The 18977-nt window shown below is 46.4% G+C and overlaps 1 protein-coding gene across 2 annotated transcripts in view; it reads left to right on the forward strand.

The window, feature by feature from the left end:
- The window catches only part of LOC119374424 (poly [ADP-ribose] polymerase tankyrase), a 119286-nt gene that overhangs the window by 14238 nt on the left and 86071 nt on the right, over positions 1-18977 (forward strand). The window contains exons 5-8 of one of the 2 annotated variants that reach the window (XM_037644511.2): positions 572-840; positions 2528-2650; positions 3783-3947; positions 14163-14303. In XM_037644511.2, the coding sequence (XP_037500439.1) occupies positions 572-840; positions 2528-2650; positions 3783-3947; positions 14163-14303 (698 nt within the window). The remainder of the gene's footprint in view (positions 1-571; positions 841-2527; positions 2651-3782; positions 3948-14162; positions 14304-18977) is intronic. The other variant, XM_037644513.2, reaches the window with a different exon arrangement.

Here is an 18977-nt window from a genome sequence, read left to right on the forward strand (position 1 = left end):
TTCTCATATTATAAAATTACTCTTTCACAATTCCAAAATCACTACATTTGCCCTGAGAAGACGCTTGGTAAGCAAGAAGGCACACAAAAAGAAAATGTGGGTGGCGACACCACCTTGAAATTTCTGCACCAAACGCTGTGATGCCATATATTTTGATGTCATCTACTAGGTCCTTTGTAGTTCCTAATCGGTAAAAATGAAGCACATTGTCCCTTGTGCCTATGACGATGGGGCCATACACTTTACATACCAAGTTTCAGGAAATTTCGTTAAGCCAATGTCGCCAAAAGACGAAAAATATGCTCTGTCACGTGCGTCAATTTTGCGATGTCAATTCCGCGATGTCATGTGCAGCAATTTCGGCGCGAGATTTAGAAATGAAACTTGCACCTCGATTTTGTCCCCTATTCATAGACCTATGACGGTGAAATTAATGACATTAGAGTTCTAGGAGTACGATTTATCAATCTAAGCAGGTTCATTGTTTCACTTTAGTTCCGTTTAATGAGAGTCTACTGTAATGTCAGAGTGTACTTTTGGTCGGTTCGTCACTTACATCTCATCACCGCAGGGCAACGAAGGAGGCAGACACCACACCGCCGGCTCGGAGAGCCCGCAAACGCGAGAGTCCGCGATCGCCGGGCTCCTCGTCCGACACGGCGGGCGGTGGGGGTTCGGGGCGGGCGAGCAAGCGGATGCGGCTGCAGTACCAGCCCTTCCAGTCGCCGGGGACACTTCCCACGCTCGTGCTGCGGACCACTGCCCCCAAGGCTCCCCAGCAGGAGGACAAGGTGGTGGTTTTCCAGAAGGGCGAGTTCCTGGCCGTGCGCAATGAGACCGGTGAGTGAGAGGGAACTGCACTCCGTTTCGTACATCAGGTGTAACGCTATGGAAGCTAGTGAGATTTCTTGCAGTGGATGCGTTTGCACCGAGAAATAATTCAATGATTTTTCCGCCCATAATGTGGTTTATTTATTTATTTTTTCTTTCATCTTTAGCCGAAGTACTAAATGAAGATGCTTTGTGCGTTCGAGATAAACAGTCACGAACGCGTCACCATCTTCAAGCAGCACCAACCAGCCCAAATCCGTACCCTACTGCGTCACCATCACTTGGATTTTCACGCGTACGGCATTTGGCCTTAAAGGGGCCCTGCAACACTTTTTCAGCATGGTCAGAAAATGCTGCCGATCTGTAGTCGAGGTTCCTGAGAACACGCGAGCCAAACATTACAGCGCACCACACGGCCTGGAATTTACAATTAATTCTCAAAGTCAGCTAGAAATCCCTGCCTCTTCCTTTTACAAATGATGCCATATAAACAAATGACTTTGCCATATACCCAAATTCTTGGCTGATATGAGCATTGTGGGCTGCATAGTTACTGCGGCTGCCGCGGGAAGCCGCCACGTGCTTTCGCACGCTCTTAATAACACTGCAAGTAAGCCATGCGTTCAAAGAAAAAATAAAAGAAAAGGTACTCAAGGTCACGAGGCGCATGTGACGTACTTTCTTCCCCCGTGCCATCCCTTTCTGCTTAGCTTCCAGCGCATTTGTCGGGACGAGAGAAGAAAGAAAGCAATTGCACTGTGTGACAAATCTCTCTAACTCCACTCGTAGTAAACGGATCTAAAAATATTTGCGGTGGTTGATTCATGAGGCAATAAACTCCTTTAGTAAAGCCATTCGATGATGACTTGGAAAAGTGCTGCAAAGCCCCTTTAACATTTCAAGTAAGCGTGCGCGCAGAGTGCCGACACAATAGACAGTGCCAAATGCTGCAGCGCTACACACGGCGGATGCGCCACAGAATAACAGAACAATCCCGTCCTCCTCTCCTGGGCTCTCAGTATCCGTGATGTCACCAGGAGAATCTGGTCATGTCAGCAGCAGAAAGAACCTGTTGGTCTGCCTGCAGCTACGTGCGCTCTCTGCTTATCCTCCTCGACACTTAGCCAGGAGGAGAGACAAGCCAACGAACGGAGTGTATCGAAGGAAAGAGCGAAACGAGCAAGGCCTGCATTTCGATCTAACGCCTGTAACTCCACTATTACGGCACCGTTTCTAAAAAATTCTCATGGCTACATAATTCTTGTAGACTTGCGCACAACTGCAACACCACAACTAAATTTCGATATTTGGGTGGTTTAGGAGTCCTTTAAGAAAAAGTTTTGGCAGGAAAAGGGTAATTGATGGCTGCATTTGCAAAATTCACCACAGATTGAAACCTATAATTCAAGGCTGTGTATCAAGAACTTGTAGAAAATTAAGCTTTTTCGGGAATCCCTTGTCCCGTAAGCTGTCGTGAGCACATGTGCAATGTCTATTGGCAGTACACACATCAAAGGTGTTGGTTGCATTCATAGTATGTTTTTTTGTAGAGAACCAGAAGGTGATCTGGTGCTTCGTGTGTGCTCGCGAGGCATTGTGGTAGTGGACGTGTGGTAATGGGCTCCTTCGTGTGCTCGTTACGTGCCTAGTGCCGGTGACGTTTGTACCAAGGCGTGTTCGGCTTGTTCTGGTGCAGGGAGCTTCTACGTGTGCCGCACCGCACAGAATGTGTACAAGAGCAGCAAGCGCTTCAAGATCCAGTGGCTGAACAATGACAGCGAGCCAGATATTTACGCTCCTGACTTTTACGACAACACGGGTGAGTCACAGTGGTTCACACATTCCCAGTCTTTTGCCATTTTAAAATGTAGACTTTCCTGCATCCAGGAGGACAAATAGACTGCAATGTGTCTTACCATAGCCAACTGCATTTGCATACGAGTACGCTTTCATCCGTACAGAAACTTGAGAAGTTGAGCACCATGCAACATGCCATGGAACAAAATATGATAGGTATTACATTAAGAGACTGGAAGAGAGCAGAGGGCATTCGAGAACAAACAGGGGTAGCTGTCGTTCTAGCTGTAAGGGGAAAAAGTTTACCTGTACAGTTCACGTAATGCCAAGGACTGATGGTCATTTAGAGTGACTGAATGGATACCAAGGGATGGGGAAACGTAGTTGAGGGCGGCGAAGAGTTCGATGGAGTGATGAAATGGAGTTTGCAGGCTTAAATTGGGATCAGCTTGCACAAGCATGGCGAATTGGAGATTGTTGGGAGAAGTGTTCAGCTTGCAATGGACATAAAAATAGGCTGACCAAGATCGAATCCCCGCAGCGGTGGCTGCATTTCGATGGAGGCAAAACATTTGAGGCCCGTGTACTTAGATTTAGGTGCACGTTAAAGAACCCCAGGTGGTCAAAATTTCCGGAGCCCTTCACTACAGCGTCCCTCATAATCATATCATGGTTTTGGAACGTAAAACCCCCAAGAAATGTTAATTATTATTATAAAGTAGGCTGATGCGGATGATGCTCTCGTGTGATGGCAGTGTACAGTACTCACGAATTGAAACGTGAAAATTTAGGGCTGCCAAGTAGTGCACATACTTTCGTTAACAGCGTCTATAGTTCGTGTCTTATCGGCATAGTTTTCACTCGAACACAACCATCCGAGCCAACATTACCATAGCAGCTGGATTTGCGGCGACATGTCGTGGTTATCACGAGCAGTTGCTCATAGTAGTCATTATAGTACTACAAAAAAGATGTCGTGTTTCAATCCGTGAGCACTGTACAACATGCCTTGTACGGTCCTCTCTTTTAGCTAGGTTTTCAAGCCAGAAGTGTTAGCAGTACGTGTCTTAATTTTACTCTCTGTTCCGCATTACAACAATGCAACGTTCGCGGAACAGGATCCTCACATCTAACTTATGCAACTTGGTGCGCAGATTTTGAGTGCGTGCTGACCAACCTGCGGATGCGGCGCGTGGACCGGGGTCGCTACTTGTTGCCGGACGAGGAACGCAAGCGCACGCTCAATATCCTGCAAAGGGCCCTCAACGTGGAGAATGGTATGGATATTCCAGATCCTCGGCAACTAACCATGGACGGAGGTTCGTATTCTCGGTACACTGGTCCACCCGTTTTCTCCTCGCTGCTCTTTTTTTTTCATTCCCCCTGTCATTCTTCCTTCATCTTTTCGCATTGCTTCCATTACATCCCCAGTCTGTAATGCGTGTGCGTGTCAGGTGTTTTTTTCCTTTCTTTCCTCTGTACTCCCAACGTAACGTGTGTCGGTGTTTGGACTACTCCTGGCACCTTTTTCGCTGCTACTCTTCCTAGCTAGCCGCTGTGTGTGGTTGGGTGCACTCCTGGCTACTCGCTGCCCCTTGCGGCTACCCCCACACTGCTTGCGTCCCCTGCCTGCGTGGATCTCCCAAACACGATTGTCGTGCGAGGTATGCTGGCCTCGACGGACCAAATGGCCGATCCGGTCTGCGGACGGATCAGGAGGAGGCTTAGTGACCACCAAATTCCGTCACCAGGTGACACTGGGTGCCAAATGGTGAGAAATTCTTGAACATGGGGGGGTCACTTGAGCCGACCTTTCGACAAGTGGTCTTGTCTTCTTCGAGGCTGCAACTAAAGACAAGACCGCTTGTCGAAACGTTGGCTCCAGCGACACCCCGTGTTGAAGAATTTTTCATCTCTTCAAGTGTCAAGTGTCACTTGGTGACTCGGTGCTCATTTTGTTCGGTCACACCAGGTGCCAGTGAGCCAAGTCCCATTTAGTCCGTCGAAACGCTTCGGCGATTCGGTCCGTTGGGTGAACGCAGCTTTTAACCATGTACTATGGCTTCTTTTGGAATGTAGCCAAGGCATAGCTAGGGCACGTTTCATCAGCGCGGCGCTGTTATGATGCTGCAGGTTTTAGCCAGAGCTTCTTTGCCATTGGCAGGAAGACCCGTTCTAGTTGCACATAGGTGCAACATGGAACAGTTAATCGCCAGTGGTATACAAATGTGTGCTACTCCTGTGAAAGGCGCTGAGCAGTTCTGCTAAAGGGCTTAAGATGCGTGCCCCCTGCCATTGGCTGCATTCTAACAAACTTGTGAATGAGGTGTCAGCATGAATGTGGCATGATATCGGTGTGCGTGGTCCAGGATTGTGTGGATACCCTTGTCACTCTTGTGGTCGCTCTGTGCTCTTTGTTGTGAATGGCCGAAATCTCTTGAACTTCGTAGATCGCATCGTCACATACTTCTCGTTGAAGCTAGTTAGATGTTGTGCCTCTTCCCCCTCCCGTCTTGTTGACCTTGTGCTTTGTGTGAAGAACCTGACTTCCTCCTTTGTGCCTGGAGTTTTCTTGGTGTTTAGTCTGGAGACAGCTAGAGTGATAATGTCTCTTGCATGCTGTGCATGTCGTCTATCCAATGGCTGTTGTGAAATAACGTGGATTTTTCGTTGCCGGTTCGTCAGATGCGTAAAATGTTACTGTTGTGGTAATCAGTGAAGTGCTCTGCGTGCTGGATCCTGCCAAGGCCAGATCTTGTTGGTATCAACACGCGAGTCTTTGGCTGGTATTTTGCGATTTGGGCCATTTACCAGTGGCCACTCGTACTGTGGGTCAGAGCACAGATATTTAATGCCAGTCACCTCTCCTCTGGTGTCTTATTCAGGTTCTAAAAACGAATGAGCATTTTTGTCGCACGCGATTGGTTCAGGTTTATTTATGTTTACTTCGCGAACGCACGTGATTGATTAATCAAGGCTTGCACTTGCGTGACTTACGGTGGACGTAAATGCGAGCCTTGACAAAAAAGGTCCGTGTCGGCAAAAACAGATTTTTAGATCAAATACAAGACGCAGGCCTTGGAAGGTACACTGGCAGGCCTTGTGCTGGGAGCTGGTGCTTATGACCAGACTCTACAGGTGCAACAGTTTAACATTGTGTGCATCGTTGGTGTCTGCTTGGTGCTCACACGTATCGGAAATATGGCTCATGACCTATGCAATGTATATGCAGCGTTTAAGCTGTGCATCCACGTCCGTGCAGTTTGAGATTATGCTTTGGTTGCAAAAGCATTTGTCAATCTGATAGCAGGCACAGTACGGTCAGTCACACGTTAGTACATTGCTACAAGCTGACCTGTGCTCTGAAAGATGTGCAACAGTGCGTTGGGAAGGGAAATAGTTTTCTAGGCACAGCCTCCATCCCACTCAACACAAGCAGACTTTTCGTATTCAGATGTTCACTGCTCGCTCTAGCTAAAGGGAGTCCCCGTGCACTTTTGTTTTCTGGCCACGTTTTCTTGAACGCTTGAACAGGCATTCAGTGCAGCGGATCTCGTGTCATAGTCATCTTGAATTGATAATATTTATGTGTCTCAGTTGCTGTGGTGTTCTAATTTGGCACACAATTTTGCAACTCAGATTCGCGCGTGTGGTAGATGTACTCCAGCAGTATCGGTATGCATGTAGCTTGGGAATAATCATGAAGAACTGGAGGGGTTACATAAACCATCCGAAGCCTCCCATAGTGCCCCCCTCTGAATAGCACAGATGTTGCTCTCAATTTCAAACCTCAGTCAGGTCTTTGAAATGTGTGAAACGTTGCTGAACTCGGCAAAACCCCGCTTTCCTAGCATTAAAGGCACTTATCAAAGGCACAATTTTTCTTTCTTGCTGTTGCTCACAGTTGTCTGTCATGCCAGCCACTGCGGCTGGTAGCATGAGATGACAGGTTTGATCCACGACTTCATCATCCCCACTTCAATGTGGATGGAATTCATAAATGCCTCTGTACTTGAGTTCAGTAAGGAACCTCAGGGAACTCAAATTGAGTGGAAGGCTTATCTTTGCAGCATGTCTCGCAATCAACTGGGCAGTCTCTGAACATTAAACACCACGGTTCAATTTGGTGGCTCTGTAAACGCCACTCTCGTTCTGATCATGTCGTTGGGGCGACTTGCAAGGCAACGTTTCGTTTTCTTCATTGAGCATGTGACAACTGTTTCCTTACTTCCTACTGTTTCCTTAAATTCACGTAATATGCACTACTGTTGAGTGATGCATTCCTATTTTTTCAAAGGTTGGTTGATGCACGTTCAATAGTCAAAACTAAATTTTGCTAGTTTTGTGCATCGGGAGGGTTCGGCACCACTCCTTCCCAGATTTCTTCGGGTCCTCGTCTTTGGTTTTGGGCATCGTGCTGTCGGAGTTGGTTGTCCTGGGAGCTGGTCTGGTATTCGCCTCCTCTGTGTCAGGCTTTGTGGAAGTCCGCTGGCTTCTTTCTCTCTTTATTTTTTTTTCTTCTTCGGAGATCACAATTTTCTCTTCCTGTTTGGGTGGACAGTGTTTACTGAGCTGGGTTTGGCTGGTTGGCAGTCTCTTGCCAGATACGAGACTCCAAAAAGTCACAAAAATGATAATCTTTGTTTCACTAATGTTTTGTACTAACACGTAAGTTAGCTGCATTAGCCCAGCCCGCTCTGTCTTTTTATCAGTTAGGGCTATTGTTGTTCATCTGTTCTAAAAAAATTGCTTTAACTGCCAACCCAGGTGACTCATGTTTGTCACAAAAGTAGTTGCATATGTACCATGGTTTCAGCAAAGCTGGAAAAAGTAGAAAGATTACTTTTGAAGAATGGACATGCCACAATGATATTTCCGGCAACTGATTATGTGTGGTTGTGGACATGATGATTTGAGTGACATGCACTGAATAGCAATCTGTTAAATGAAACAGTAATCAAACTGCTCTGATGCACTTGGCTTGGTTTCATAAACAGTATCTGCTTCGTGGAGATCCTGAAGATCACTAGTTTTTGAAATATCTGTTTGCAGAATTGTAAAAGGAAATATATCTGCATCGTGCTTGTTCCTACCAAGAGTTTTCACACATCTTGGAATGTGAATAGAAATGTTGGTCTATAGGTTATAGACCAGCACCAGGTGTTCTGGCGCCAAGTGGCTTCACAGAATGCACTCACAATATCAAATTTTTCAAACTTTCTTGTTTGATAGAATACTATGTGCAGTGCAAAACTTCAGTAAGACTGCAGTGCGGTGCACATACAAAAAGATGGATTTTTTAAGCTGGAGACTATTTGTTGTGGTTTTCCATGCTTAATCCAAAGTTTAGTTTTGGTACACGGCATCCTAATAATCAATCGCTTACCAAGTTTATTTTTTAAAAAAGTGTTAGGTTCTGAAATGTGCGCACAACATGACTTCACGATGTCCACCTCTGCAGATGACATGTTGCCAAATAAAATGGCCTCCTTTGTCCTTGCGTAATTAAAAAAAAAAAAGTTCTTTCATCTCTGCTGAAACTGGTGGTACAGAGCTGGTTGTAACTGCATGCCTGTAGTTTTTCCGGCCCTGTCAGTGTTTTTCCACATTGACTTTAGTAGCCAATCTTGTACCCTAGTTACCTGTGCACACTAACTGCTGATAACCATAACCTTAGTCGCACCTTTGCACTTAACTGCAAGGAATACCTAAACACATTGTACTAAATACTACGTACTTGCACACAAGTGTCACTTTGCAAAGCAATGACTTCATTTGAACCCTTGAATCTCCAGCAAAAAAAGTTCCATGAAGTTCCTTTTTAGCCCAACGTTTCTACGCATAATTTATGTCGTCTCACAAGTTTAATGGCAATTACCTCGAGAAGCAGTGAGGAAGGAACATGAGCCATGATGTAAAGCCTTCTTTAAGGTGTGTGCTAAACTGTGCTTAGCATGTCCAGGTAACTAGGGTATTAGTATTTGCAAAACGTGTGCTGGTGTGTTATCATTGGGCTGGTGTCTTTTTGAATGACTACTAGCAAGCTTGTGTGGAAGCCTCCCCACCTTTGCATTTTGTTCCTCTTACTGTCGTAGTGCATGGCTCTGTTGGCTGCAGTTGTTGCGGTTCTCTTTAAAGTGACACTTAAAGGAGGCTGCTGCCCCACATTTCTTAGCAGTTTTTTTCCTCCTGCACTGCTGTGCTGCCACCTCTAGCATTATTTTTTTTCTACCCCTATTGACCTCTTTTTTGTTTGTTTATATTTAGCACCATTGCTGTAGGCCTTTGTGCCAGCTGTGAAAGAGGGGGACGTTACAATGTACAGTCATGGACAATTCAAACGGGAACAAGTTGGGGTTAACCAAAACCGTTCGTCCATTCTCATTTCTGCCAGTGTGTGTAATGTTGGCATGATTTCGGTTTGCATACTTAAGTTGAGGCCTAAACCATCTTTGACATCCATGTAATTAGTGGTCTGAGATAGTGCTCTTAAGTTTTCACTCTCAAAACCTATTCCACTTGATAATCTCTCGTTCACGTTTCATTCGTCCATGGCTCTACAGCATATTGCAAAAGAATAAAGCAAAAGCCAGTGGCCAACTGCCCTTTACTTTTACGTAAGAGGCTTTGCTGTGCTGCATTTTACAAGTAGCAGGCTATGCTGCATATGTTTTTCATATTTGTACACTTAGAACCAAAAGGTGATGTATCACATGAGACCAGAAATGTGGGTATGTGTCACATAATTTTCTGTAGCATTAGCGAAATAAAGGGAATGAATCAAGGGGCCTGTTTTTGTTGGACACAGCCATATGACGAAGCTAACAGATAATGAGGCTGAAGAAAACTTGGAAGGCATACTTGTAGTTTTAAAGAGCAATAATTATGTCATGAAACAGGATGAAGACACTACTTGTCGCCAGTACAAGCCAAACAAACAACGTCCACATCATGTTTCCAGCACACCACCAGTTGCACTTCTCCACATTTTCTTAACATAACAAGTAACAAGACTCATGTTTTGCCACCCATGTGTTTGGCAGTTTAAGTACTCTTGGCTTTTGGAACATAATTACCAGTTGTACTACTTATGCCCCCTGCCCACTTGAGAACTTTCATTTATGCACAAGACACAGGGCAATGCAGGCATATCAGGGCCCTAGTGAAGTGGTGTGATGTTATCAGACAGTGCAGGCATATCAGGGTCCTAGTGAAGTGGCAATGTTACCAGGCAGTGCAAGTGTATCAATGACCTCGTGAAGATGATGCAACCGGGCAGTGCAGGCATATCAGGGTCCTAGTGAAGTGATGATGTTACCGGGCAGTACAGGCATATCAGGGTCCTAGTGAAGTGACGATGTTACCAGGCATGTGAGGGTACTAGAGAAGTGGTGATGTTATCAGACAGTGCAGGCATATCAGGGTCCTTGTGAAATGGCAACGTTACAGGGCAGTGCAGGCATATCAATGCCCTTTTCAAGTGATGTTACCAGGCAGTGCAAACATACAATGTCCTTGTGAAGTGGCGATGTTACTAGGCATAGCAGGCATATCAGGGTCCTAGTGAAGTGACAATGTTACCTGTAAGGGCAGGCATATGAGCGTACTAGTGAAGTGACAAGGTTACCAGGCAGTGTAGGCATATCAGGGTCCTAGTGAAGTGTAGGCACATCAGGGCCCTAGTGATGCAACAATGTTACCGGGCAGTGCAGGCATATGAGGGTTCTAGTGAAGTGTCGATGTTACTGGGCAGTGCAGGCGCATCAGGGCCCTAATGAAGCGACAATGTTACCTTGCAGTTTAGGCACATCAGGATCCTAGTGAAGTGTCAATGTTATCTGGCAGCATAGGCACATCAGGGTCCTAGTGAAGTGACAATGTTACCACGCAGTGTAGGCACATCAGCGTCCTATTAAACTGTCGATGTCGGTCAGGGTCCTTGTGATGTGACTATGTTACTGGGCAGTCCAGGCATGAGGGTCCCAGTGAAGTTTCAATGTTACCAGGCAGTGCAGCCGTATAAGGGTCCTTGTAAAGTGACAATGTTACCGGGCAGTGCAGGCGTATTAGTGTCCTTGTGAAGTGACGACATTACCATGCAGTGCAGGCATAGAATGTCATTGTGAAGTGGCAATGTAATCAGGCAGTGCAGGCATGTCATGTTCCTAGTGAAGTGACAATTTTACACAGCATTGTAGGCACATCAGGGACCTAGTGAAGTGACGATGTTACAGGGCAGTGCATGCATATCAGGGTCCTAGTGAAGTGTCGATGTTACTGGGCAGTGCTGGTATGTCAGGGTCCTAGTGAAGCGACATTGTTAATGGGCAGTGTAGGCACATGAGGGTCTTAGTGAAGTGCCGATGTTACAGGGCAGTGCAGGCATATCAGAGTCCTTGAGAACTGTCGTTACCAGGCAGTGCAGGCATGTCAGGGTCATGGTGAAGTGACATGTTACCAGGCAGTGCCGGCATGTCAGGGTCCTTGTGAAGTGTCGAGGTTACCAGGCAGTGCAGGCATGTCAGGGAACTGGTAGCGTCAATGTTAACGGGCAGTGTAGGCACATAAGAGTCCTAGTGAAGCGACATTGTTACCGGGCTGTGTAGGCACATCAGGGGACTAGTGAAGTGACAATTTAAGAGACAGTAGGATTGGGCGTGTTGGTATAACATGACAAAGAGTGCTTAACAGCGCAAACGACCGGAGGGGATAGAAGAGACAAGACAGAGCGCTGAACTGCCAACAATTTATTTCTTGCGAAGCTCTTCGCTTTTATACAGTCACCATTTGCACTAGTCATGCGCAAAACACAATGATAATGCATAAGTACATCACACCGACAAGCGAAGGAACAACTTTTCTTTATCGGTGAGCGCGACAGAAGGGGTGCTAACACAAGCATCTTTCAATGCGCATATCTTTTCTGCCTCTATGATCTCGCGTGTGGTGCGATCCCTGCATGTAGCAACAATAGTACACTCTGAAAATATCGGCCGGCAGCCACACGTGCTGCAGTGAACGGACAGCCATCCTTGTTTATAATGATTCACATTATACATATGTTCCTTCAGCCTCTCATTTATACAACGACCTGTTTGACCGACGTAATATCTTCCACACGATAACTGCAGCTGATACACCACATTACAGATACAAACTCTAAATTTATTTGCATGTTTAGTAGTGCAACCGAGGGTGGGTCTGGATGGAGGAACGGACAGCTTGCACAGGCGACTCAATTTTTGGGGGGCCGTAAAGACCACCTTCACATTAACTCGCTGTGCCACTTTCTTAAGATTGTGCGCTATCTTGTGCATATAAGGAACCACGGCGAAAGCCTGTCTAGCAGTGACAGGTTGGACTACGTTATCGTTCCCTTTGGCCTGAAGTTCACGCAGCACAAGATAGCGCACAATCTTAAGAAAGTGGCACAGCGAGTTAATGTGAAGGTGGTCTTTACGGCCCCCCAAAAATTGAGTCGCCTGTGCAAGCTGTCCGTTCCTCCATCCAGACCCACCCTCGGTTGCACTACTAAACATGCAAATAAATTTAGAGTTTGTATCTGTAATGTGGTGTATCAGCTGCAGTTATCGTGTGGAAGATATTACGTCGGTCAAACAGGTCGTTGTATAAATGAGAGGCTGAAGGAACATATGTACAATGTGAATCATTATAAACAAGGATGGCTGTCCGTTCACTGCAGCACGTGTGGCTGCCGGCCAATATTTTCAGAGTGTACCGTATTTACTCGAATCTAACGCGCACCTTTTTTCCGGAAAAACGAGTCCAAAAATCGCATGCGCGTTAGAATCGAGTACCGAAAAAAAAAAGAAACTGTTATCGTATTGCCATCGACATTTCAAAATGGCCGCCTCCTACGATTTCTGCCATTTTTTCAGTTCGTACGTGTGCTGAGGAGATTGTCATCCCGTTCTGTGTTCGCATCGACGGCATGGAAGTGCCGACTCCAAATACTCGACGAGTGTACCACGATGCCGCATTTAAAAGAATAGTTATTACATGTGCAGAGAGACGGACGGAAATCGGGCCGCATCGCGGTCGTTCGGATATAGTTCGGAGTTCCCGAAACGTGCGTGCGAGCTTCACGAAAAGGTTTCAGTGGACCAAAGCAGGGCTGGTTTCCCGAAATCGAAGAGCGTTGACAGCGATACGGAGTTGTCCGACAGCGACGAGGACTGATCGATTACGCGACTCGTATTGCCGCGGTGACAGTTTTAGCGGCAAGGCCCGCTTTTTGACTTTGTGTTTTACTTTTTTGAAACTTTAGTTCTTTAAAACCCAAATGCTTGTTCTTCTGAATGTGCGAAGTTTGACTCCTACGGACTTTTTTTGTTCTTTTCTCTCACTAAAAATGGGTGCGCGTTACAATCGATGTATTCATTATGACGACTAAAACTGCGCTAAAAACACAAAGACAAAGACGAGGAAAACAGGACTCGTCTTTGTCTTTGTGTTTTTAGCGCAGTTTTAGTCGTCATAATGAATCTTAACCAACTAGCTCGACTTGGTGCTCTACTTCAATCGATGTATTACTTTTTTTTTTTTTGGTCGCGGAAAACGGATGCGCGTTACAATCGAGGGCGCGGTAGAATCGAGTAAATACGGTACTATTGTTGCTACATGCAGGAATCGCACCACACGCGAGATCATAGAGGCAGAAAAGATATGCGCATTGAAAGATGCTTGTGTTAGCACCCCTTCTGTCGCGCTCACCGATAAAGAAAAGTTGTTCCTTCGCTTGTCGGTGTGATGTACTTATGCATTATCATTGTGTTTCGCACATGACTAGTGCAAATGGTGACTGTATAAAAGCGAAGAGCTTCGCAAGAAATAAATTGTTAGCATTTCAGCGCTCTGTCTCGTCTCTTCTATCCCCTCCGGTCGTTTGCGCTGTTAAGCACTCTTTGTCGTGAAGTGACAATGTTACCGGGCAGTGCAGGCATATCAGGGTCCTTGTGAAGTGACATTGTTACTGGGCAGTGCAGGCATATCAGGGTCCTTATGAGGAGACTGTGTTACCGGGCAGTGCAGGCATATCAGGGTCCTAGTGAAGTGTCGATGTTACTGGACAATGTAGGCACGGCAGGTTCCTAATGATGCGACTGTTAGTGGACAGTGCAGGCATATCAGTGTCCTAGTGAAGTGACGATGTTACAGGGCAGCGCAGGCATATCACTGTCCTAATGAAGTGACGATGTGAAACAGGTAGTGCAGGCATATCAGGGTCCTTGTGAAGTGACAGTGTTACAAAGCAGAGCAGCCATGTCAGGGTCCTAGTGAAGTGGCAGTGTTACCGGGCAGTGCAGGCATATCAGAGTCCAAGTGAAGCGACAGTGTTGCCAGGCAATGCAGCCATATAAGAGTCCTTGTGAAGTGACGACATCATAGGGCAGTGCAGGCATATTAGTGAAGTGGCTTCGTTACCGCTCAGTGATTGTGATGTCATATTTCTCATCTGCTGTGTGCCATTCTGTGCTTGTGTTTCTTCCTGTTCTTTCTTGCCGTCGGAGCAGTGGATGTGTCCTTTGTGGGCAAGGAGGAAGAAGAAGAACTGTCCGAAGCTTCACCGCCGGCCACAAACTTTCGGGGTCGTCGCCGAACAAGCCAGAAAGAGGATGTCGACATGGAGGAGGACGAAGAAGACTCAGACTCTGGTTCGTGCTGCAGCTGAAACATTTTGTTACGAAGTGGCACCAGTAAAAAAGCAGAGGAATGTGTCTGCGGGAGGTGCTTAGTCAGTTCCTACACATACAGTGAACTCCCGTTAAGACGAACTCAGTTAAGATGAATTCTCGCTTATACTGAACAACACGGGACCATTTGTTTGGTTTCCCATAGACTCAGTGCAAAAAAAATCGCTTAGACGAACCGCTCAACTGTACTCTTCTTTTAAGACGAACTTTCGCGGTGATCGACAACGCTAGCGATTCTGCGAAACGAACACTGCAGTCTTGGTGGGGCATTCAGGCGACTGAGAAAAAGCAAAAAAAGATTTTAAAAAACGCTTCCTGGAGCAAAGACGCGAAGCAAATCGCGACGCGGAGAGCGCGAGATAAACGAAGAAGACCGGTCAGCGGATAACGCTGGTATGCCCTCTCACCCCCAGCCTGTGGGTGGGGGAGGTCTGGGCTTTATCAGCAAAGAAAGCAACAAAAAGAGTAGGGGATTTACAAGTTCGACCTCCAAGCCATTGTGTCCTTTTGTATTCCCCCCCCCCCCCCCCCCCCGTTCTTTCTTCCGTTTCCCAGCTGGAGTACAAAGGAGAACAGAAGAACACAAGATCTTGGGGCCCCTCCGCCGTGGTCAACGGGCAAACCCAAGGGGAGTGGGGAAAAAAAAAAAAAGCGACAACAGGAACAGAAATGGTCGGTACATTACAATCGAGTACGAGTACGAAACCGAAACCACGATTGCGGTGCACTCCCGTCAGAGGGGTCAGGTGCATTGTCATCGCCATCACACAATGGCGGCCGAGCACATGTATTTTGTGGTCAATTCGCGTAGGACATGTGTGCGTTGTATCTGTTCCCAGTGAAGGTGCAAATTGTGATGAGCCATTTTGATTATGGAAGCGCACGTCAAAGGAAGGCTATTTTGAACAGGGAATATAGCTACGTCGTGTCTTTTTCGTGTGCTCGAGGCTTGTGACCGTGAGTAGCGCGATGGGATATCTTCAGCTGCACGTCGATCAGGAAAAGTGACTACGGTCCGAAAACCGGAAAATATGCGGACCTCGAAGAAAATCTTGCAGACTTTCTTAAGCAAGTCGGTGTATAATGACTTTGTCAGGACAACAGCACGCGACGTATCCAGAAGTGATCTTTGAGCCAGCAAAACAGGCTCACAGAAGAAAAAAAACTGCCAGGACAATAAATTTTACATTCTTTGAAGGAAAATTGTGCTTGTCTCTTAATTTTTTTTCTAATCGTCAACAAAGGAGCTTGTTACAGTTTTATCATTAAAATGTGGTAGCAAATATCTTCGTGAGCATTTTTATTTTTGAACACGCAAAATCGAGTGCTCGTAAGATTCGTGTAAATACTCTGCTTAAAGGCATAGTTTTTATTTAGGTGAGCCAAATAAATGCTTGTTCTTGTCTTTTTGCCCCCATTGTAAGACTACTCCATTCAGTGTTTTCAAGTAACATATTTGGATGCAGTGTCATGTTAGCATGTCTCTTTTTGGGGGCACTTCTGATAAGACGAACTCCTGATAAGACGAACAGATGACCGCGGTCCCTTCGAGTTCATCTTAACGGGAGTCTACTGTACTGATCTGACACATGCAATATAAGCTCATTAGCATGGCTAAAGAAAGACAAACGCTGGTTTGCTGGTGCCGACATAGTCAAATAACGGGGCAAGAATATAGTTAACTCAATCTAACGAAACCTGATTACGAATTTCCCAATCTAACGAAGAAATCGCCATTCCCTGGCCAGTGCCCATAGGGTTCAGTCAACTCATATTAACAAAGCTACCACATCTTTAAACCCAATTTAGCACAGTTTTTCCAGGGATGAACGAGTAAAATTTGCAGTTATTTCATTCTAATTTTGACACAGACGGGTTTTCTTCGGGCGTGTGCTGTAAGCTTATTGTGTTAAAACACATAGTCGCCTTACCCTAGCTCTATTTTAACCAGTTTAGATGAGAAATAACTGCTAAGGCATTCGAATTCTTCTTTATGCAAGTTAATTGATGGCTGACTCACACATCCACTACCACTATTATCGATATGCCAGGCCTCAACCATTAGACGCATTTCTCCGTTCCTGTGCCTGTACAAAACTGCGCATTCATCGAATTTTGGTGGACATTTACGCTCTCGACAATGTAAAGACAGATTAGATAGTGAGCCTCTGGTTTGCAATCTCTTCTGTTCCAATGATCTCTGGTTTACACAGTGGCCCGTCTGTCCTACATAGAAGAGGCCACAACTAAAGAGAACTTTATACGCCACACCTGTACGGCAATCGATGAATTTGTTGGCGTGTTTTGCGAAACAAATGTCAGTCTGCTTCTTGTCTGTTACTCGCTCATTCTTTCTCTGCACCGCGGCGCATATCTCACTTAGCTTATTGGCCAGCCGTAAAAACAACATTAACGCTGCACTTACTTCCCACTTTCTTTAGCCTGTGGATATGCAATGATTGTAAGGAATACCTATGACGCGTTTTTTTTTTTTTTTCCTATTGATATCTGCAAACATGTTCGGATTTAACAAAACAGACTTTTTTAAATGTTCAGTGACAGTGGCCACTGCAATGTGAGGATAACCTACATCTAAAAGACGCGGAACCTGGCTTTCATTTGTGCTCACACGACTTGGTGAGGCTAGATGTAAGGCATCACATGGCAATACCATTTTTTTACAACCTTAGAATGCTTCGACGAGAACAGCGGTTTTGAAGATCTAGGAGAATACCGCCAGCACACGTGGTTCTTCTGAAACGTTAAGGAAATGTGTAGAAATCGTATTCCATCATTCTGAGGCTGTTCTTTAGTAAAGTTCAGCCCTCCTCCACTTAATTAAAATTTTTCGCTCACGAAGAGTTGCCGGTGGTTCCTGCATCTTCATAAAAAACGAGAAAGAGCACAAACCGCAGGACAACAGGGTAACAGGGCAACAGTCTTGTTGTCCTGTGGTTCATGCTGTTTCTCATTTTCTAAGGACACGTACCAAGCAGCCCAAATAAGCACAGTGATGTGATAGCTGCGCCAATTGCGCCAAACTGCGCCAAGACGTGAAAGCTGCTACATCCTGCTACATCTCCGCTGTTTTGCGCCAAAACTGCGCCAAACTATAAGCACACTAGTGGAAAAACGTGCGCAGCGCGCCGCCGCCGGCAAAATGCGACACTCCAAAGCTGCCGCGCGGCAAAATTTTCGTGCCGCGAGAGGAATGTGTTCGTGCATCATTTTTCTCGGCACACTGCCCGGCGCTTTTTGGGGACATAACCATAACCGACATAACCCTCTCCAGACTGCTGCAAATTGGCGTGACCCCCCAAAAATGCACCTTGGAAGGAGCGGCTCGCCGCGAGCTGGTGTGACCGCACCGCCGCAGCAACATAGAAGTAAAATTTCAGTTGTTAGTACAGTGACGTCGACGCCTGTCTTATTTTTGCACCCTTTTTTAAGTTCCGCTACTCGAACGAGTGTTATACCCCTGTCACACAAACAACCTTAACCGTGGTTAAGCTGACTATGGTTACGGCTGACCCCAATAGGGGTAGCCACACAGTAGAAATAACAGCATGGTTTTGCAGCGATAAAGCGACATGCTACACAAGAGGCACATTGAGGCCACGAAGACGCATCGGAATTCAGCAGGTGTACTGAAAGCTCCAAAGACCTGCATATCAGACGTATTTGGACATGACAAAAATTGCAACCCAATCCGATCCAGGCTATTTGAGAACCCAAGTAAACCAATTTAGGAGGCGTTGATGTAAACGTAACCGGCTGATACGAATTCGTGAAATTTCCCAGCCGAATTCCACTGTGTCGAATGGGCCGAAATTTGGATGTTCCGAACTCTTTTCCGCGTCGCGGCGGGTGATACGAACTTTGGTACCGAATCCGTCTAGCGACAGCCGAGAGCAGAATGCTGTTAGCTTCGGAAGTACGTGCGCGGCCAGTGCGCACACTGTCAGAACTGTGGTTATCATTTGCCATAACCGCTGTGGGCGAAACCGCAGTCGCTCTTGACACTATCATGTATGGCGACAACGAAACTGACGGACTCCGAAAGTGCACGTGCGTCCAACGCCCACCCAGTCCAAGTGGCGCTGCTTCCCGCAAACGCCGCGGATAAAACAGCAGCAGATGCGATTATAGATAGCAGTACAGGCGACGCAGAACGTAGTTTTGAAGGCACGTGCGCAGCCTGCGCAGGCGGATTGAAAACGGAACTACCGTTTGCCGCAACCGCCGCGCACGAAACCACGGTCGCTATCAACGCGATCATTGATAGCGACTACGAGCTCCGAAGGTACGCGGCTAACGCAGCGGTAGATTAAAGGCTATATAGTCGTAGAAAAAGGCACGAAGCAGTGGTGTAGCCAGGGGGGCGAAGACCCCCCCCCCCCCCCCGCCGTGTTGTTTTTTGCTATGGCATACAGAGCCCAAAATGACACTTGACCACATCTGTCTACCTGGCCCCCACTTCAAATCAAGGAGGTGCCGCCCCCCCCCCCCCCCCCCTCCCCAGACAAAAAATTCTGCCTATGCTCCTGGCACGAAGCCTTTCGGCTTTCGTGTCGATCTTCACTTGTCACTATGGTTGAGCGGACTTCACTTAGTTTTCAGTTGGCCTCATGCGAA

Source organism: Rhipicephalus sanguineus, chromosome 11 (assembly GCF_013339695.2).
Source record: "Rhipicephalus sanguineus isolate Rsan-2018 chromosome 11, BIME_Rsan_1.4, whole genome shotgun sequence".
In the NCBI taxonomy this organism is placed as follows: Eukaryota; Metazoa; Arthropoda; class Arachnida; order Ixodida; family Ixodidae; genus Rhipicephalus; species Rhipicephalus sanguineus.